This window comes from Zychaea mexicana (genome assembly GCF_025766255.1).
Source record: "Zychaea mexicana strain RSA 1403 chromosome Unknown BDB00scaffold_3, whole genome shotgun sequence".
NCBI lineage: Eukaryota > Fungi > Mucoromycota > Mucoromycetes > Mucorales > Lichtheimiaceae > Zychaea > Zychaea mexicana.
The window spans coordinates 865,134-886,409 of record NW_026516666.1 but is presented as its reverse complement, the minus strand read 5'-3'; the positions used below and the strand labels follow the sequence as shown (position 1 = coordinate 886,409).

The 21,276-nt window shown below is 42.5% G+C and overlaps 6 protein-coding genes across 6 annotated transcripts; 3 read left to right on the top strand and 3 right to left on the bottom strand.

The window, feature by feature from the left end:
- Window positions 1-2,095: 2,095 nt before the first annotated feature.
- Window positions 2,096-2,827, top strand: BDB00DRAFT_924843 (uncharacterized protein; the record flags this gene model as incomplete). The annotated part of the gene is made up of 2 exons (XM_053128790.1): window positions 2,096-2,116; window positions 2,174-2,827. 2 exons carry the CDS (start codon window positions 2,096-2,098, stop codon window positions 2,483-2,485), a joined length of 333 nt encoding a protein of 110 aa, XP_052985329.1. The 3' UTR covers window positions 2,486-2,827.
- A 6,318-nt stretch (window positions 2,828-9,145) lies between these two features.
- On the bottom strand, window positions 9,146-11,308 carry BDB00DRAFT_798154 (uncharacterized protein). The gene is made up of 9 exons (XM_053121592.1): window positions 11,172-11,308; window positions 10,906-11,045; window positions 10,761-10,812; window positions 10,677-10,678; window positions 10,435-10,583; window positions 10,232-10,336; window positions 9,835-10,134; window positions 9,617-9,700; window positions 9,146-9,532 (listed from the first exon to the last, which is right to left on the bottom strand). The coding sequence occupies exons 1-9, from the start codon at window positions 11,275-11,277 to the stop codon at window positions 9,457-9,459; spliced, it is 1,014 nt and encodes a 337-aa protein (XP_052985328.1). The 5' UTR covers window positions 11,278-11,308; the 3' UTR covers window positions 9,146-9,456.
- A 1,304-nt stretch (window positions 11,309-12,612) lies between these two features.
- BDB00DRAFT_332569 (uncharacterized protein) lies at window positions 12,613-13,354 on the top strand. The gene has a single exon (XM_053116974.1). It carries the CDS (start codon window positions 12,829-12,831, stop codon window positions 13,204-13,206), a length of 378 nt encoding a protein of 125 aa, XP_052985327.1. The 5' UTR covers window positions 12,613-12,828; the 3' UTR covers window positions 13,207-13,354.
- Window positions 13,237-14,136, top strand: BDB00DRAFT_881090 (peptidase family M48-domain-containing protein; the record flags this gene model as incomplete). The annotated part of the gene is made up of 4 exons (XM_053128053.1): window positions 13,237-13,406; window positions 13,482-13,549; window positions 13,614-13,972; window positions 14,041-14,136. 4 exons carry the CDS (start codon window positions 13,237-13,239, stop codon window positions 14,134-14,136), a joined length of 693 nt encoding a protein of 230 aa, XP_052985326.1.
- Window positions 14,137-14,343: 207 nt separating this feature from the next.
- On the bottom strand, window positions 14,344-14,739 carry BDB00DRAFT_783654 (uncharacterized protein; the record flags this gene model as incomplete). Its single annotated transcript, XM_053120398.1, has 2 exons — window positions 14,344-14,591; window positions 14,682-14,739. The coding sequence occupies 2 exons, from the start codon at window positions 14,737-14,739 to the stop codon at window positions 14,344-14,346; spliced, it is 306 nt and encodes a 101-aa protein (XP_052985325.1).
- Window positions 14,740-16,812: 2,073 nt separating this feature from the next.
- On the bottom strand, window positions 16,813-18,690 carry BDB00DRAFT_754180 (uncharacterized protein; the record flags this gene model as incomplete). The annotated part of the gene is made up of 3 exons (XM_053118741.1): window positions 16,813-17,118; window positions 17,251-17,953; window positions 18,095-18,690. Coding segments are annotated over 3 exons (1,605 nt in total), but the record flags the coding sequence as incomplete, so codon positions are not given.
- Window positions 18,691-21,276: the final 2,586 nt, after the last annotated feature.

Below are 21,276 nucleotides of genomic sequence, written 5' to 3'. Positions count from 1 at the left end.
TTTTTACTTGCAGGCAATGCATATTGGCCATTCAAAACTCAATCCCTGTCTCTTCATTTTTTTGAAGTGCATAATATAGGCTAATTTGCAAAAGATCTCTTTTTGTAGGTATAATAACAACTTAACGGTTTGAGTATAATATGAATATGGGACATATTTCTTTTCTGGTAACACATCATTGCTATGGAGACAACAGTGATATATATGGGTTTTAAAATATTGTTTCTTCTCAGGGAAACGTGTTGTGCTTTTTTCCCCCATAGTAACAATGTCTGAAAGAGACATTAGTGTGCGTCGACGAGCATCTTATTTTCACTACTAATGACTTTCTTTTCTTGCTTTATCGGCTTTTATGTAGATGGTATGGAAGCGGATTAAAGAAATTAATGAGATGAATGGATAAACACGTATACGGAAAGGAAGGAGGAAATTAGAAGAAGTGTGTTTCTGTGATGCGTATGTCGGCATATTTTGAGTGGAATTAAATTGGTCCTCATTAGGTAGGTCCCCGCAAAATGTTAAATACGGCTATAGATATGGATATGGTACCAGATATGAATAATGCGAATATTTATCACGATAATTTAGTTAAAAAAGCTGCTGTTAAACGTGGTTTCCAAGTGTTGTATTTCTTTCTCTTATTCACCATTTCTCAAATTTATATAGCATTATCCATAACGAGAAACCTCCCATGCATATCGTTCTTTCCAAACTTCATGATAATAGCATCTTCACATCATGCTGAAAAAGCTAACCGCCATTTTATAATTCATCAAGCGCCATGTTAATAATATACCAATGCCAAATCAAAAATTTTCCAGCGCCAAATTGAAAAAAACGTCGCGCCAAATAAAAAACGCACCTGCCGCCATCATGATATTCCCACCAACGACATGCTAAAAAATACTCAGCGCCATTATGAAAAAAATCATCCGCCATCTTTAAGGAAAAAACCTGTATATAGCAATGTGCTACCTTTTCTTTTACTTGCGTAATAAGTTTGTGCCGAGGCTAAAGAAGCAAAAGAATAAATGATATAGTGCAGCCCGTGGCTGATGTTGTCTTTAACCGGTTGGGTGGGCGGTGAACTCTAGAAGTGGTTTCGTGCAGATTGAGGAAGCTGATTCACTTGCCCATCCCACTTCTTATTGCCGATATATAATAAAATAAGATTAAGCGGTTTGGGAACCGCGCTACGATGGATGAGGAGCACCCCGAGGAGAAAGAGAGTGAAGGCGTTGGGGGAGAAAAGGTGAGGGGGGCTAACACTAATACCACATCATCCTCATGATACCATACGCTTTTCTCCTCATGTTCGCAACATCACTCAGTCACTGTTCTCGGCTAAGAAGCACACGCAAAGAAACACGACATCGTTTGTAGAGACTTTCGTACTATTGACAACGGAGTACTCAATGTGTCCGATACCTCCATCAAGTCAGTATTCTGTGACAACTTACAATCGAAAAATAGAGACTCACTAACAAAAGCTCTTCAAAACAATTATTTAGAGCGGCATCTTTACCCAATAGTAACTCACGAACATAGAAGGCCCGATTAAATTATCACTAAACGGTGATATATAGTGCGAAAACAACACCTGCTGTACTGTCTCACATGTAACAGAGGATTCGGATGATCACTGTAGGAAAATTCTTGTGGTTCTTGTGAATTTCTTGTGAATTTGGACCCCCGCTGGCCTCATTCTTGTGGTTCTTGTGGATTTCTTGTGGATTTCTTGTAAATTTGTGACGTCTGTCACTGCCTGCTCTGGGTCGCCTGGTTTTTGTGGATTCTTGTGGATTTCTTGTGAATTTGGACCCCGCCGGCCTCATTCTTGTGGATTCTTGTGGATTTCTTGTAAATTTGTGACGTCTGTCACTGCCTGCTCTGGTCGCCAATTTTTTTTTTGGTGGTTCTTGTGGATTCTTGTGGATTCTTGTGATTAAACAGTACTCTCTTGTTATAACCACCTGGTTAACCAGGGTGACAAATACTTTTATATTACCGCAAAAGTTTTTTTTCTTTCTTTTCTTCCCAAACACTAACCAAACACCTCCCAACGCTAACCTTAATCTCCTAAGTCTTCACCCGTATGGAGCATCGTCTTATTAATGTAGAGACAAATCAAGCAGTCATTCTGGAGAAGCTCGACCAACTGCTAACGGCGTAGTCCCTAGTCGAGGTACCAGTTGTCGATGAAGCAGAACTTGCTGAGACGGTTTCCCTCATTCCCCACCCAATGACTCTAAATGCCAAGGGGAAGATGGTAAAGAAAGCGAGCAAGGATGATGTTGAGCGCCTTCTCCTTCAAGGCTACCACCATTTTGAAGGAGGTGCCTTGATCAAAGTCCAGACCGACATCAAGCACATTAGCGAACGTGTTGTGGTCGATCTTGTGAAAAGATTGCAGAATCGTGCTGACAACAGCGTGACCCACTACTTTGCTAAGCTACAAAGCAAAGATAGGCAACTGGGCTATTAGCCTTTTCATGAACCTGGCAAAAAAGCAGGGCATTGATTTTGCTGTCTGCCAGGGCCAGTGGGCAGCTCGCCATATCCTCCAGGAATGCTGGCATAACTACGGCAGATCCAGCAAGTCGAGAGCGGTTTCTAGGTATGATAACTACTACACTAGAGCAACTACAATCAAATATATATTAACTATCAGGTAGACAACAAGAACCGGCTTCTGCTCTTCCTGTCTCTGCTTCTCTTCCTGCTTCTGCTTTTCTTCCTGTTTCCGCTTCTGCTTTTCTTCCTGCCCCTGCTCCTGCCCAGTCCACGCAGTCTACCAAACGACGCCGTACGACAAAGCGGCTCGGAGCTGCTCCCCCCCACAAAAATATACATAATTAAAAGGTAAGTTAAAGTATCAGAAAGTTGATTATTGTATAAGGGTATTACTAGGGACACTCCAAAAAAGTGACTCGACACTCCATTTTTCCTCAAATAAACCAGATAGTTGCACAAAAATAAACAGTTGCTCTATAAATATATCGCTTGATGGACCTTCAGATGTTGGAGTGCAGGATGTAGACAATAGAGTGCAAAATGGAGTGCAAAATGGAGTGCTAAGAGCGAAATAAAGCTTGAGCTGATATTTATTGATTTTATCATAAATATGTATATTAAATGTGAATATTAATATAAAAGGAACAGGAGAAAATTGATAATGATATGTGATAGCATCACACAGATGCATAAGAAAAAACTATTAATAAAAATTGTTTCTTTCTAAACATTTTCCTCAATGTTGACCTTTTTGATGTCCAAATATCTCCAAACTTTTTTGCGCAAATCATGCGTGTGACCCATCTTTTCACAAGCTGTTACAACCGATCGTTCGATAAAAGGCCATTGTAGTTTCTTTGCAGTTTTCATTATTATAATGTCGCCCAATGACATCCTGAAACGAACTGCATGATAAGAGGTGACGGTCGAGCATTCGTTCCTGGTCCTTCAAATGGTACAAACAACAATGGCGCAGTACAGTACATTCCATTTTCGTTTCGGTCATCTCTGTCCGGATACACAGCAATAGGTCGTCTGTATGTATCAGCAGCAAGTTGAGCACAACTAGGAGTGTAGAACCAATGCTTGCTGGGGCACCTTGGATATTTGCCTTCAGTGTTGCGGGTGTAGTCAAGGCCAAAAGCGATCGTCTCCTCGAGGCGAGCAAGGTCATACATGCTGATGAAATACTTCGAATATATGTCCTTGTTTTTGTGCAGGCACTCTAGCATTTCCCTTTTGACCGTCATGAATTGTTCTTGGTCTCCTTTGACGCAATGCGCGATGGTGCGGAAGCCACACCAGCCGTCAGAAGCAATATTAACTGTCCCATGAATGCAATCCCTCGGGATATCTGGGTGAACTAAAAAGGAGAAAGACTCTGGTTTAGGTTCGGTACGAATCCTATATGTACAATCATATATACATTTATTAATATAAAATGGGAATAGTACATATGATGAAGAATTGTTCTGAATACAAAAAGACTGACCTTTTACGAGCACGTTCCAAATACACAGTTTCCCTTTTCGATGTTGAAAGGACATAGTCGTCGTGTTGTACTTCGCTGGTTTGAAGGGCCTTTTTAGGCTTATCGTTACCAGCAGCATTAAGCAGCTCTTCTTTCTTTTCGGTCTCAAAAGAAGATGGGATCCTTTTGTCCTTCGTATTCTTGGGCCTTCCTTTCGTAGCAACTGGCTCAGGAAACGTGACTTCAGCGAGATCAACAGTCTCAACGTCTTCCTCAAGGATCTCCTCAAAGCGGGATAAGAGATTGACTTTCTCTTGTTCGGTTTCCAGGGAAATGATTTTGTTCATTAAGTTTGTAACGAGTTTCTCCATCTGGTGGTCAACTAATACCGCTGGGTCTTTAATTTTAAATAGAGCTATATAATACACAGGAAGCACATTCATATGAGAGAGTATCGATCAACATGCTATTGTTAGTAGATGAAGCTGTATAATAGTACATACCTGAATCATACTGTAGAAGCCAACGTTTAGGAATCTCATTCAAATCAACAGCAGGACCGTTTAGGTTGATCATATGCTGGCATGGTAAACCAAAATTGATTCTACTCGTGCAAATACAATCCAACGTGTCGCAATTGATTTGATTGCCTACGTTTTTCCACGCACGGTCAAGCTCCTTTCAAATTCGGATCAAAGCAAAGAAACTGACATGGCCGAAAAGGTTTCTTAAAGCTGCACTCTCACGCTTTGTGAAATGTGGAGTATTGCGAAGCTCGTGTATGAAGTCCATCTTTTCTGTTTCAAACTTTTTAAGCATTAAAGTTAGCTTATTTACATATCGCTACATATAAATTGAATAGCAAACACCGGAGATGAGTGAGAATATAGAATGCTTACTGTCTTCTTCATGACTTCGTTAATAGCTTTAAACGTGCGATAGAGGCTGCCCGTCGTTTGCATAGTATCTTTGATGCTCCAATGAGTCCCTTCTGTTCGTGATGTGGTTCGCACATTAAGGTTGAGCTGCTTTCCAGCCTGCGGTGCAGCCCATTTATTCTTGTAGGTGAGCACACTAGACGTAAGATAACGCGAGGTTACAGTGAGTTAACTAAATCACCCTTATCACATACTTTAATCTACATAATTTCAAGCAAACCGTTACAAAGTAAGAGATACACACATACCTTTCGAGATACTTGATGATATTTGTCTTACGGGCAACTGCGATTTTGTTTCTTTTTTACATTTCCTTGTCTTCCCTTTTTTTGTTTCGCAGTTCCTCTTTTTTTGTCGGCTTCTTTTCTTGTTCTTCATCTTTTTCTTCTTTTTCTTTCAGTTTCTTATCTTTTGCTTCAGCCTTTTTGATGTCTTGTTTTTCTGCCTGTTCGATCATTGCTGCTGCTGCATCCTCCGCTAGTTGGCGATATTCCTTGATCGCTTCTTCGAATTTCTCTTCGTCTTTGTACTTGTAAATCAAGCAATTCACAACGCTCTTGACTTGCTTGTACTTCTCGCTTTTCTTCGGAAAGCAGCCACCGAACTGAGAGATCAAATGCTGCGCCATGTGCTAACATGCATAAAAGATGAATCGATTTCGAAAAGATAGTATCGATGGCAGTGATGAGCGCCTTCTCGTTATCAGTAATGAAGATACCGACATCACCTTCAGGCCAAATAGTATCACGCAAGGTCCTCATAACCACAGATAGGAGTCGGTTTTTCAATTGACGACGACTGCTGATGCAATTAACATATTGTGTAGCGACGTCGTACCAAGGTTACTGATCCCAACAACGTTGATTAGCGGCATCTTGCTGTTGTTCGTTCCATACGTCGCATCGAGACTGAATGACTTCTTTAAATCGCCTTGCTTTTTCCAAGCCAACTTGATGCGTAACGAACAATGCTTCCAATGTTTCCGTTTTCCTATCTATGCGATATCTTACGATATATTGATTGCTGACTAAGAAGCTGAATAGTTTGCTGAATGCACCAGATTTGTCGTCTTTGAATATTTTTTGGCGGAAATTGTAAATATCCTTGATCGTCACGATTGTGCCTTCGTCGTTGTTTTGTAACTCTTGACAAATCTTGGCTGGTTTGATAGAAGTCTCTGTCATTGACAAGATGCGACTGGCAATATTAGCTGTTGGGTTTCGATGTTGATGGTAAGATGCTGCTGCGTTACTGTCAAATAAATGATTGTGGCTGTCGGCGCTGCTGACACGTTTAATTACCCATTTTTTGATTTTCTGTATGTATGAGCCAAAGAGCTCTCAAGCACAACCGGTCTTCTGTGTCGATACCAGTCTTTCACGTTCATCATCGTCGATGTCATGACAGTTCCTGTAGACACCCCCATGGATACAGTGGATGTAGATATTTCGACTGTTGCTGCGCTTGGTGGATGTTGCAAACTGATTCTTTAGGGCCATCTCTTGAACCTTTGCTCGGAGCTGATTTTTCGAATCATATTTGGTGCCAATAAGATCGACCATGGTATCTGTTCTTGTAGCGTTCATTTTGATAGAAAAGGGAGAGAGGAAGAAAAGGGGATTTATCCTTTTTCTTTTATAACTTGTCAACTTATATAATAGACATCTCGTAGCTTTATCAGTCATCGTAGTAGTAAAAAATTTCATAAGCTCAACGCCTACGACGCCATCATGGCAATTGCAACACTCCAAACACCCCAAACGCCTGCAATGCCATCATAGCGATTGCAACACTTTAAACATTCCAGACACTCCAAACGCCTACAACGCCATCGTGGCGATTGCAACACTCCAAATACTCCTCTTCCTTTAATAGTCCTTTGTTAGTATATTTATAGAGCATCTGTTTATTTTTGTGTAACTATTTGGTTTATTTGAGGAAAAATGGAGTGTCGAGTCATTTTTTTGGAGTGTCCCTAGTAATACCCATTGTATAAACACACACACATACACGTATATATATAGCGAGAGTGTATGTGATATATATAGAGAGAGAAAGGGGTGGTTTTCATCTGTATACGCTCGACCAGTATTCCATCAATCAATAAACCTTAGCTAGTATCATGTAATTGAATAAAGCTATTTTTTAAAATCTATATAATGAATATTCCACAAAAATGTTTTGTGATTTTCTTGTGAACGTGTGACCGCTTTGGTATTCCACAAAACGTTTTGTGGTTTTCTTGTGAACGTGTGACCGCTTTGATTTTCTTGTGAACGCGTGACCGCTTTATCGCTACTTTAAATTCACAAGAATCCACAAGAATTCTTGTTACTTTACTTAGTCGGCCAAGTGCGTCATTGTCAACTCTCCACGCACGACCGACACATTCAACCTATATGACACACCTATACCACGTGCTGACTACTTCGTGTACCTTGGGGTCCCGGTCAACAACAAAGGCCGTTTGGATGCAAAGCAAATGATTACTCGGAACCAAACTTCGGCGGAAGCCGGCATGCGCACTCTCAACGCCATGGGTGTCAACCCATCTGGATTCTCCCGTCTCCTCGCCAGTCGCATCTATGCCCAATTTATCAGACCCAAATTGGAATATGGGCTAGCAATCACATCACTTACACAGACACAGCTCAAGCAACTAGACCGCATCCAAAGCACCTGCATCCGAACGATCTACGGCGCACACACACACTCAGAAACAAAAGTCATGCGCCACCTTGCAAAACTACCAAGCATGCAGGCACGCACGAGCATTTTACAGACGAAATTCCTACACCGAGCCCAGAATCTACCGGAAGACGCACTACTTACTCAACTACGCCCTACCATCGCCTCCCAGGCAGCCAGCCATTGGTCCAAACTCAGCACCACACCAATATGGTTGAATCTTCCTGCTCCTCGCGAAGAAACCACCACCCGCATACTCAAAGCCACAGTCAGGCAATATCTGTCCGAGGAACTCGCCACCATGCGCGCTGCACCAACAGGGGCTCGCAACCTGACCGCCTGCCTCCCAAAGCTTTGTATCGATCCCATCATGTGGCTACCTATGACCAGAAGGGAACGAAGTCGATGCATTCGCTGGCGCCTAGGCTGGCTCCCGGGCGGCAAGCGGAAACCTTGCCACACCTGCCAAGCCCCAGATTTCAACAAAAACCACGCTATCCGATGCCTTCGCATGCACCGCCGTTTATATATCACAGAGTCACAAAGCCCGGACCCACTGTCGTTTGTCTTGAATCAGTTACCCCACTCCCCGCCAAAGTCACCACGCCGCATTAACCTACTTCGTTCACAATGGCCAGTTGTATGCAAAATCCTAGCCGAACTCGACGCTCACCAACACCCCGACTCCGACCTACACCAGTACTACGACGAGCAGCCTGGCAGCACACTACTGAAATGGATAGCTCCTCCCTTGCCGCAGGAATCTGGCTAAGTGCCACTAACACCGTTCTCTTTTCTTTCTCTCCTTCTGCTTATTCTTCCACTCTATCTTCAGCAATCCATAGCATCATCTACCATCCCCACAACCTTTTTCCCTGTTTACGCACACAGGGTTTTTCATCATCCCCTTTCTCCCCTGATCTGACTCGAGCGAAATTGCCACACCAAGCACAGCGTTCAAAGAGTCGTTAAATAAAACAATCAAATTTTAAACGTTACTTTACTTAGTGTTTACAAGAATTTAAAATTCACAAGAATTTTCCTACAGTGGATGCTTCTAGCGCAGAAGATCGTGTTCCATTAGTAACTCTGTTTGCTGCGCTAAACGGAGCAAACAAGGAAAAAAAAGAGAGTGCTTTCTTTCGTTTGTTCAGCAAACTTATATCAAAAAACAAGAGATGCTTTCTTCTCCTTTACTTTGCGGTCGTATACCTTGCACAAATGTCCGGTCTTAGAATCGACGCTCTTTCGCTGTCAGTCCACCATATAAATATCTACAAAAGTGGGATCTACATAGTGACGACCCACTATTTGTCCACGTTTTATACGATGTAGTACAACATATACGTACCATATTTCAACAACTGCTTCTGCGCATAGCATACATACAGAAATCCATGTTGACGCTCGTTCATATAACCCAAAAGCAACGTTTCTATTGTGTTATCATATGTAATTTTTTTGAGCGAATGGACTCTTAGCCGAGAAGGGGTTACCAAAGATAAGAGCTCTTCTATAAGAACATCGAATACCTCAGTGGCAGTATATGAATCTTTTGATTTATACCGTATTGAGAAGCTTGGTATAATATCATAAAACCCGAATGTATATTGATTATAAGAAGCTCGAAATGTTGTGTTGTTTGTAGTATGAATACTTCATGTATACTGTAGGTGTTTGGTGTGTATTTTTTTATTCCCTCATAAAGAGTTATTATATAAAGGGTAGGAGGAGGACCTGAAGAATACAGTGTTCGTTTCTTTGAAAGACGTGTTGTTCGTCGTATGTTATTTCAACAGAAGAGATAAGAGCAAAAAGCCAGGCGTTATGATACTAGTACACATTCTAGTTAGAGTTTCCGCTGCCACCATTGTTGTTGCCATCGCTGTTGTTGTTTGCTCCTCCCATGAATTGACGAGCCCTAGTAAAAAAAAAGACAATATTGTTAACAAAACAATTGCAATAGAAGAGTAAGGTTACAGAAGAGACATAAAACCACACTTACATATCCATCATCTCAGGGTTCTGCATCATTTCTGCAAGACCAGCACCTCCTGCTCCGCCACCACCGCCCATCATGTTTTGTGCCCTAATGTAAAAGAAATAACTCGATGAGGAAGGGATTTCAAAAAATAAAACAACTCAACAATATCTACAGCGTAACTCTTGCGAGAAAAGCATCCAAAGCACTCCTCCCCTTTTTAAGAGTTCATATTCACATACATTCTTGCGAGGTTAGGGTTGTTCATGAATTGATCCAAAGCACCGGATTGCATCATTTGCTGAGCCATGTTCATAAGTTGGGGGTTGTTTAACAAGGAACCAAGGTCGGGCATGCCGCCAGCACCAGCACCGCCAGCAGATGGTGGCGGGCTTCCGGGGCCGGAGCGATCAACGCTTCCAATCTTGGACTTGGCAGTAGCCAATGAGGACTTGATAGTGGCGTTTTCAGGGTCCAACTTGAGACCATTTTCATACGCTTCTACAGCTTCCTGATATTTCTGCTGGCAGAACAAAGCATGACTAAAGTAACAACGTTTATTTAATATGTTCCCACATCCGTTTCATCATCGTATACTGCACCCCTTTACTCCACCCTCAACAAAAAGCTATACTTTACCCTAATCGACTGTAACCCTTGCTATACTTTGAATCAATTTCAATAGCCTTCGTAGCGTCGCTTACGGCCTTATCATAGTCACTTTGCTGGCTGTATGCAGCAGCGCTATATCCCACATATTTACATGGTCCAATATCAACAAAAAGATCCCTTGTCCTCGATCAAAGCAATCATTTACACGTGATATTATATAGTACACTTACCGGTTTGCGTAGTAAACTGCTTGGCTACCATTGATAGCAATTGCTTCGGTATAAAGCTTGATAGCTTCTGGATAGTTGCGTTCAGAGACCTTACGGTTACCTGCGGCCTTGAGTTCCTCGGCCTTCTGCTTATCCTCTTCTGAGATTTCCTAAAAATCACACGTATACATCAGCTCTCTTATTTCCTACTCTCCATCCTAGCGCTAATCGGTTGTGATATACAATGTATTTCATATTCTTACAGCTAATACAAATGTTTATGTGTTAGCAAACATAAGTTATACCAGAGTTTCTATTAAGCTTAATATACAAAATGAGTGACTCACCCTTAGCGGCAGCGGGAGCAGCACCAGACGACGACGACGCCGAAGCAGGGGCCTAATTTAAAAAAATGAAAGAGACTTTAAGTTTATACGCGCGAGACAAAGAAAGGAATCCAAGAGCCAAAGGAGTTGATGTGAATTCATTTACCTGACCGCGAGTCTTGGATTTGGTCTTCAGGTACACTTCGAAGATAGACAACAAGTTAGCAGGCTTGGTGCTATAAGCTTCTTGCTGGGCAGCATCGGTGGGATCTACACCGAAAGCTTCACCGATGCACTGCATGGCAACTAACAATTATTATCGTATGGGTTTCATTATAAGGCGATCCACGCTTAAGATCATATTTCGTTTCTTCTGAACCAATCGATAAATGCGAAAAGGAAGAAAAAGAGAAGATTCAATGTGATACCCACCTTCAATGCCTTCGGTGTCATCTTTGCTGATGGTACCATCGTCGCACGATTTTTGAAGAAACTCGAGGATTGAGTATACCAACGCTTTCTTGTTTTCGGCAGCCATTTCAATGTTATTAGGGAAACAGGTAAAAAAAGCTGGACGGGTGTGTTCGGCGTTCAAAAGCCGTAACGTGAAATTCTATTTCCAGCGTGCGCGTGGGGATGGAAGCACACTCAGGTAACTTTTCGTTGTTGCCATTGAGCCTCTATCCCAAGCCAATTCTATTGTACATATTCTACGTCAATGTATCTAGAAAATGAACATACTTATGCTACTGCTACCAAGGCATACGATAACTTAACAGCATGTGCATGAGATCGAAGCACACCTGTGAGCTGGTGTAGGTCGACATTCATTCTGTATACATCAAAGGATAGGTTAAGCGCGTGAATTATTGTGATAAGTGTTTCAATTAACTGCGAAACAGATTCTCATCACTATACTCGTTGCTATTCCATATGTTTGCTCGGAATGGAGGTCGATGCATTGAGTTGCTCATAAGAGAGTCCAAATACATATTGCTTCATTCCCAACAGTAGAAAAGTTAAGAACGAGGAAAGGGATACAAAACAGTCTTTCAGAACCAAATATGTGATATACTTAATAGGAGCAAATGAAACAGAAACAGTTCTTTACGCTAAGAAATGGTACATCTCGTTGTAGAATCTTTGTTCAGTACATTGGTATAGTGATGGCGTATAGAAATGGAGTGAAAAAGATAGGAAAGCATTTACAATTATAGGCTAGGGATACTATAAGATGCTATTATTGCTCATTTTGTAATCTCTGCGCGTAAGTTCTTTTGTTTATCAAAAGATGTTAGGTCAAGGTGGGAGGCACCAACGGATTGTTGATTTCACTTCCACCATGAGACAGATACGTTGTTACCAAAACTGAAGGGCGGCATTAAAGTAGATATGTAAGCGAGGAGCATGAATTTACTCTGAGATTATATATTCTTTGTCCCTACAGTGTTTGGACCTTTATTGATGAACGTATCATAGAAGATGAAAAGCATTTCACTGTCTGACTCCTTTGATATTTTACAACCCCGTCAAGCAAGTTAGCGTTGACCCATCCCCAATGCAAACAATTCAGGTCGAGTATATCGATGCATATGACCACCCAACTGAGGAGAAAGTGAACGTTGTCCATGCTTTACACTGGAGTGCGCAGCCGCAGCAATTAAAGCAACGAGTTCAAATGCGATAGAATCTGCAAAAGCAGAAGGAAACTCAACAAAAGCAGCAGTAGCACCTCGAGGAAATTGCCCAACAGCAACCTCAAAAAATGCAACAACTGCAGTGTTGATACAACATAATTCCTTAATCTATCTATAACAGACGGGGTTATAAATTCTATACAACTTGTAATGATATGTATTAAAAGCACCCCTGTCAACAGTTATAGCAGAGTCTCACAAACTACTGTGGATTAAGTGTTTTCGATCTCTGCTCAGCAGATATATCAATGATGCTGTCATTGCCGTCAATGATCGGATTCGGCAGATGAAATTAGCCGGAATTATGGCAACTGCAGCAGAAATAACGCAGCACGTTTCTCTTCCGGTCCTACTTATTCTTAAAGTCCCCATACGCATGCACACATATACAAATGTCAATACCATTTTTTCGCGCACGATTAGCACCAAACGCAAGCAACTTTTGTCGGACCTCGTGCCGATCGTCAACTGTTAATGCGTCGCGTCCTAGACGTAATTTCGCGGCTTCTCCACCGGAAATCCATCGACAACAATTTGGCGGCAACGATAACTACCAACGGTTCCAAAGCAGTCGCCCGCCATTTTACCTTTCGCGACGATTTTGGGTAACCGCGGGTACTGGCACAGTATTGTTTGGTGGCTACTATGTCATGCACCTGGAAACGGTGCCCGTCAGTGGACGTAAACGGTTTATGGACGTGTCGCCGCGACTTGAAGAGGGTAAGATCATAATTGTAATATGCGCAGCTATTTATGCGTTCTTTAGCTAAGTTATATGTGTTTGCATCTGGATGCTAGCAATGGCCAAGCAAGCGTATAGTGAAGTTGTGTCCCAGTTTGGTCGACGGATTCTGCCTGATTATCATCCATATACACAGTTTGTTGCACGAGTAGCCAAAAGGATCGTTAAAGTATCGGGCATGGATAATTTACAATGGGAGTTCCATGTCATTAATTCAAATGAGCCAAAGTGAGTTAATATATGAATAAGTCAGAGGAGAGAGAGAGAAGATAGAAGGGTCTAATTTTGCTATTGTTTGCATAGTGCATTCGTTCTTCCCGGAGGAAAAGTGTTTGTGTTTACAGGCATTTTGCCAATTGTGGAAAATGAAGGTAAAATCAAACAAAAGAGGATCATGATAACAGGGTTTACTGATCTTATCTACTGTTGCAATAGATGGTATGGCTGCAGTACTAGGTCACGAAATTGCACATCAATTAGCAAGACACAGTGCCGAGAAACTAAGCTTTTCAAAAATCATCCTGCTCTTGCAATGGATATTGATGGCCTTTGGCATTAGTCCTACACTCTTAAACCAATTCGCCATGAGCTTTATACTTGAGAGGCCGTTCTCTCGCAAATGTGAAACGGAAGCAGATGAGATTGGATTACAACTGATGGCGCAGGCGTGTTATGATCCACACGAGGCTGTGAATATGTGGAAACGCATGGAGAGGGCAGGTGGTGGCGACATACCCCAGTTCATGAGTACCCATCCAAGTCATAAGAACCGTGTTGCTTACCTTGAGAAAGAGGTAAATTATCCAAATCAGCAAATTCTCTCTTTATGAAAACTTTACTAATAAGGTGGGGTCCGAAATAGATGCCGAGTGCATTAGCTAAGCGTGCATCAAGTGATTGTACGACCGAACTCAAGAATTTTGCAGACATGTTCAACGCTGAGTGGGTGCGGTGGTAGTATGTAGTGGCTAATATGGCATAGAATGCACTACATTACTATTTGACACGCTAGTAGCTGTCATGTATAACACATCCTCCCTTCTTCTCCATTCTTCATACATAAACAAAACATCGCCACTAATCAGCATTTTCATAATCATCGATAGTATTCTTAATAAAACCACACAAAATTTAAAAACGTTATGTAGAATACAAATTTGTCCTTTTAAAACCGGATCTCAAAGTCACCAATGGTCTCTGACAACTCTTTTACATGCTGACTGTCTGACAAGAACGATCCCAAGATGTTTCGAACCAACTCCTCATCCACACTACCATCTTCCTGCTTGGTTGCCTCGAGCATAGCCGCCAAATCCTTGATGTCTTGCTTATCCTGGGTATTTGTGGTATCGATCTTGTTCAATGATTCAAACAATTTGGCCAAGTCTTCTTGCTTGATCGGTTTGGCGTTTCCTGTACAAAATTACGTATAAAAACCGCGTGAGAGTGTGTTCTTTTTCGTTTTCCGATTAATTAACCCATTTTTTGTTGTTCTGGTTGTACCTTGACCGAGGGCATCATCAATGATACTTCGAAGAGATGAGCTGCTAACGGTCTCCATGACAATAATTGCAATGATATGTATTTACACGAGAGAAATAAAAGAGACCAAGTTTTAAATTGAAAAAAGGAAAGGAGCGAGAAAAAAAGAAGAGCAGAAAGTGATCCATGTGATGATTTTAAACCTGGGCAGTCAAAGCCCGCCGGCTCCACTTAGTGTAACAGTAACTGGTTCGCAGGATCCCGAAAAGTAGAAGTGTATCCACATTTTCCATCACAAGATATTACAGCATTCAACGTTTTCTCCACGATTTAAAACAAAAGTAAAATTGATCTTACTATAGTAAATTGGTATTTGGTAGGGCAATCGTTGAAGAATATCATTGGATCGAATATATACCCAACATATATGTAGGCAACAAAAAAGTGATATGCTGCATTACATTAGATATTATATCAAATTAAGCGGCTTCTTTGAAAAAATCATCGTTTATAAGATGTACGATGACCATTTAATGCGTAGTTCAAATATCAACCCGGTGGCTGTATTGCAATAAGCAAAAAGTGGGAAAGTGGGTATCAGTTATTCGTACTTAATGTATGCGCAACATTGACAGTATCTTATATGTACTTTGTCACATAGTAGACGGTAGATGAGATGGTGCATCTCTTATCCCTCCATAGTTAACAACAGCTATGACAGTATAATTTAAGGGGAACGATGTCCTCGTACTATAAGCATCTCTGCATAGCAAATGCCTTTGAGTGTGATCATCTAGTACGGTACCATATACATTTGTTTAAACGCCCCAGTTTTTGCATTCCAACTATTATTAGTGCAGCTCGCTGCTACAGTACATTATATCGTTATACAGATATGCACGTACATCCAACTATATAAAAGTCCCGTTTCCCCTACGGCAACATGCACTTAGCGGTGGGTAATTGCCGACCGGTCGACGGGCACAAGAATTTAGTAAACAGATATGCAAGGATCAAAGAGTTTCGGATGAGTAAATAATCTTCTAACCTGGCGCTCATCAAAACACCTTGTTTGGCTATTGTTGCTTTTGTTTGATTTGCTACATGTTAGATATCAACTGGTAACTTGACGTCAACAAACCTTAGTGACCTCCATAACAAGGTAGCAAATTAATCAGGCATTCTTGCTAAATTCTGTTTTCCGATAAAAAGCGTGTCCCTAGTTCCGTTTATTAGTAAGACGGCCTCTTCCTCACGTTATGGCTTGGTATCAACAAGCAATGTCACGCCATACTATAATCGATCTTCCTTTTATTCCGACTGTTCCTAGATGCGATGTACTTTGCATAACAATTACAACCCACGGACAAAATAAACTGCCTCATGGCTTAGTTGATCCTACATAAATAGCATTTCGTACTACCGAAACGAGGCGCAATAGTGATATGAAGCACACTGCCCTCATGCAGAACAACACCACTGACACCAACTTGCCCCTCCCCATCCTCAAATTATAGGAACAAACAGTGTAATATGCAATGAATATGAATAAAATAACTTTTTTTTACTTTTACTGAGATGATTGGGATGACATTGAGAATTTGCTACCGAAAGCTTCGAGAAAATTTTTCTTCTTTTTAGTCTTTTCTTTGGTTTTTGTGCCATTTGAGTTTGTGTTTGGTTGATCCAATGCGACGCCTGCAATACTGCCACTGTCTGAGTCCAAGGGACCCATAGTATGTTGCGGTAAGCCCATGGGCGTCTGTCGTGGAGTGCCAGGCGGACTGTATGAGCGGGTTGTGCTGAATCCAGAGGCGGACGGCCGCGCTGCTGTATGTCGACCGGTCAATGAAGGTGTGCGTGCGCGATAGGCAGACAATGTGGGTGACGTTGCATTGCTGCTGTTGTCAAAAGTGGATGGTGTTCGAGGGTCATAGAGTGGATGCTGAGGTTGAGACGACATGAAATGCTGGCGTTGAGGAGACAAGGCGGGTGATGAGGGATTAAAAGCGGATGACAATGACGAAGTCGGTGATGTTTGAAGCATGTCACCTCCTCCCGCTGCTGAAGCTGATCGCTCTTGTTGTGTTTGCTGGGATTGATTAATGTTAATATTGCTGTTGTTACTGTTACTTGTGGCGTTGCTACGTAATTGCTGCTGTTGGATCATCTTTTTCGCGGCAATCATCATCTTTAATGCGCGAATTTGAAGACTCGTCTTGTGCGACAAGGCTGCCGTTTCAAAGATAAGTGGTGCTGTAGACATGTTGAGCATTTGATGGAGCGCATGAGCCGTCAGTTCGCGCAGCCGGGTGAGATTATACATATCTGCAAGCAGCAAGAGTTGTGAGAGGACATGTGGTTGGTACTGTTGTGCGGTCAACAGATTGTCGGTATAGATGAACTGGAGCAAGGCGACGACGACAGCGTAAGGATAAGGGAAGACCATGCTGTGGCTCTTGATGACCGTGCGGGTGTTGTTGTTGTTGTTGTTGCTGTTGTTGGCAGGCGAGTCTTCTTTTGGTATAGTGTCTTCATCGTCATTTATCATCATACCGATAGTATTACTATTAGTGGAGGTGGGATCGACAGAGTCCTTGTCTTGTACAGGCTCGCGGCTGGCTTTCATGAGATCGGCAAAATAAGGCCAACGTTGGCACAAGACGGCCGAGTTGACGGATACGGACTGGTTCTCACGAGTGATGATGCGAAAATCGGAGACGGCAGGCTCATTAAGCAAGGAGAGACCCATCTCCTGGGCCAGCGAGGAGCACGTGGTTTTTGGCAGTTTGTACACCCCGAATGCTTCGAGATCCACGGTTGCAAGATGATCAAAATTGACCTGGCGATGGTTATAATCCTCCAGCAGGTTGCGCGACCTGTGCCCAAACACCAGCAGTCGGTTCGTGTCTTCGTGCAAGACACCCTTGTTCCACGACCCCGACCCAAAGACGGTGCCAGTTTCAATCCGGGACCATGTCAGCGTGCCCAGGTTGAGCGACCAGATCGTGTATGCATGGCTTTGCGGCGAGAGGTATGTGCCTGCGAGAATGAGATGGTGGCCCAGCGTGTGCCCCGTCGGGAATCGCAATCCAGGCGGCATAACAGAGCCGGTCATGAAGGACGAGCAGTCTTCGATCGAAGACGATGCTGATGTGGGCGAGAATATGAGCTGTAATTCGCGCTTGACGTCTGCAAAGTTGTAGTTGGTGTACAAGTAAATGGGGTTGGGTTCCTGCGAACTCTGTAGTAGTTCGCCGTATTGCCGCACAAGCGATGCTCTGTGGTTGCTGCTGACACCGCCTAGTCCTTCTTTGCCAGCGTCTCCTCCTGGCCCTCCTGGTCCTCCTGCTGCTGCTGCTGCCGCTGCCTCCATCATGTCAAATGCCCCATCCCCGCCCCCGCCAATATTGTCCTTGAGCATGACGGGCAACCGAGTTCCTGGTGGCGTAGTGATGGCAATCGATCTGTATGCGCCAACATGTTTGTCGAGATTCTTCACCTGGACCCACTCCCACGCTTTTAAATCCAAAATGTTAATTTCGCCGAGATAGTTGTTGTTCATATCCTGCCCACCGACGATGATCAGCTTGTTTTCCGTGATCGATGACAGATGTGCATAACGAGGTCGTGGTGCAAACAGCGAAGGCTTGATTTCCGGTCGTCGCCAGCTCATTGTTTCAATGTCAAATACAGAAATGTCGTCGAGCACACAAAGGCCGTCAGCTGACACTCGTGAATATCCCATACCGCCAAACATGACAATTGAGTTTTCAAAGACGCTGGCTGAATGGAAATAGCGAGGTTTGGGCGGTTTGTCCGAGTCCGGCGGTGGAATGTGTCGTGTCCATACCAGTGTGTTAATGTCGAGAACGTGCATGTGGTTGGTCATTTTACGAGAGGAAACCAGCCGGCCCGCAAACACAAACACCTTGTCACCAACAACCGTAACAGACGCTCCAACAAGTGGTGGTGGCACTTCACCCGATGTTACACGGACCTGCGTAATGATGCCCGAGATGGATTGCATTTGCATGGTGGTAGGCATTACTGGCGAATCGATTCCTGTTGTTTCGTTTACTTTTGTGTTGTTGTTGTTGTTGTTGTAAGTGTTGCAAAAGAATGAGAAATTGAAACTGATGTTTCGACGGTTTCTTGGTTTTTTGTTGAAAAAAGAAGTCAAGACCTCGGTTGAAACGGGGTAGAAGGGCAAAAAAAAGAGAAAAAAAAAAAAGAGGTAAAAGGAAGGAAGAGGAGAGGGGCAAGAAAGAAGAAGCAAAAAAAAAGGTATTGCAATGGGCAGCGTGGAGCTTCTGCTGAAGAGAGTGTGCTCTGCTTTGTAACAGAAAAGGCTGAGTTTCGATGGCAATTTGAATTGCAATTATTGCCACGGTAGCAAAAACCATCATGGTCGGTTCCACACACCATCATTTATTGTGCGCTTGTGCCTGTGCTATGTGCTTGTGCGTGAGTACAGTGTGGCTATGTCCGTACATCTCTGTATAACTTTTTTTCTAATCCGACTTTGGCCGTGTATTCTTTTTTTTTCTCGTTGCATCCGGTTTGTCTTCTTCTTCTACCACTTTGGTTTGTGAGGAAATCAAAGAACAGGGGTGGTGATAGTGGGATGGGCCTTGAACCTCGTTTTTCGTCTTATTGTCACCCCACCCTGAGAAAACGGAGGATCGGCAACAAGGTCGGAGACGAATAGAGCGGCCAATGCTCCCTTTTGTTGTTGTTGTTGCTTAAAATGTCCGTATCATCATCAGCATCATCATCGTCCAGTTCCTTTGCCCTCATTGGAGGAGCGGAGACAAAATTGGCTATTTCAAACGCATTTAGCAATGCTACACATTCGCATATGCGATATGCTACGATCCCAGCCATGTTGGGCTTAACCTCAATATCATAAGTACAACAGAGTGGCTTTTCTAACGACATCCATAAAACAGATTTGCATTTATATTCTTTTACACTTCTACTCCAACTGTTGACTTGAACCGTTCCAATTTCCAATCCGATCGTATTATTCACTCCCTCTCAGATGTACAGTATTGGCGGTACATGGTGCTCTCCCTATATGGATATCTACTATGTACATGTCATCAAATCTGAGTACTACCACCTCTTTTCCATTATTCTCGCCCTCCTCTTCCCTTTTCTCCTTTATGAAAGGAGTCAACGCGTGCTACCAAGATTTTTTTTTATATCAGTTTGTTGCTTTGTTTATCATGATTTTAAGTATGCCGTTGTTGACAGCTCCTTGCGTCTATGGATCTTTCGTCTCTAGCTTTATATACACACAAGAAAGCTGGGAGATACTAGAACTCACTATGATGGTATCGTTTACTAAGCTGTCGTTTGTTCTGTGTTTCATCATGACATTATAAGCTCTTCCTTTTGGCAGTCTAGGTAATAATTGTGCGTCGCTTCTTCAGCTGTCGCGACCTGTTCTAAATTAGCCACAGTGCCATACAATGTTACCAAGTGGCGATAACAGATTTATTTTATCATTGCAGTTTCTCGAACTTGGTCTAAGGTACTTATGGTTTGCCTTGCATAAAAATTGAAGGTGGCATCTCCTTTTCCCTTTCTCTACCTTCTCCCCTTCGATATAGTAATATGAACAATTAAGGAAAAAGCATACCTGACACTGAAGGAGAGGAAGAATATTTCTAGATCGGCTGCAGAATACGCCCCTTTGCCTTCGATTCAATGTTCACAGATCCACTTTTCGGGCTCAGGCCAGTTATTTAGCATAACCTCCCGGGCGTAATAATGTCTTGCATAAGAAAGTAAACCTACTACAGATAATGGCAGAGAGTATGGTATTATGTAAAAGTAAAATTTATAAACAGCGAGCTACTTGAGATACAGCTCCGTAGGTATCGACAAGAATTAATGCGGAGGAGCTCAAGGCCAAATCTGCATAGGCGCCAGAAAGCTATTAACAAGTAATTAGCCATTCAACTAGAACAACATAACGGTCAGTCATATGTTCTCAGCACTGTCCGCAGCAATAGAATTAAGCTCCAATGCCTGGTTAATCACAGCGCTCGAATAATGCCATATCCCAAGTACATAATGACATCATTGCTGAATAAATTACTTGTCAGGTAAATGTTATACGGACCTTGAATTTACACGGAGCATGATACAACTAGCTAAGTATTATTGCTGCTGCATGATATAAGAATGTCGACAAATGTATTGGTACAATTGGGGTCGCTTAATTAGAGAGGTTCGTTTCATCATGCGTCTTACTTCCCACGGAGCGATGTAAATGTTGTCAGAAAACGTTCAAAGTATCCAAGTTGCCGATGCTTCATACCAGAGAACCTTGATCTTATCTTCACAGTAAATACTATGATGTAAGCACTACTGTCTACATTATCAAGTGAAGCAACGTTGGGCTTAAATACCTTTCAATCTAACAGGCTGTGTTTCTTAACAGTTTCATCAGTTATGCTTTTCAACCACGCCGAGTGATCAATGTCATCGTTTGAGTTATTAGTTGATAGAAATGTCTGTCCAGATTATCGTCAAGTGTTGTATGGCACCAAGCGCTCCCACGTTCCGCAGTAAATTTCTGCCATGTCGAGGAAACATTCAAACA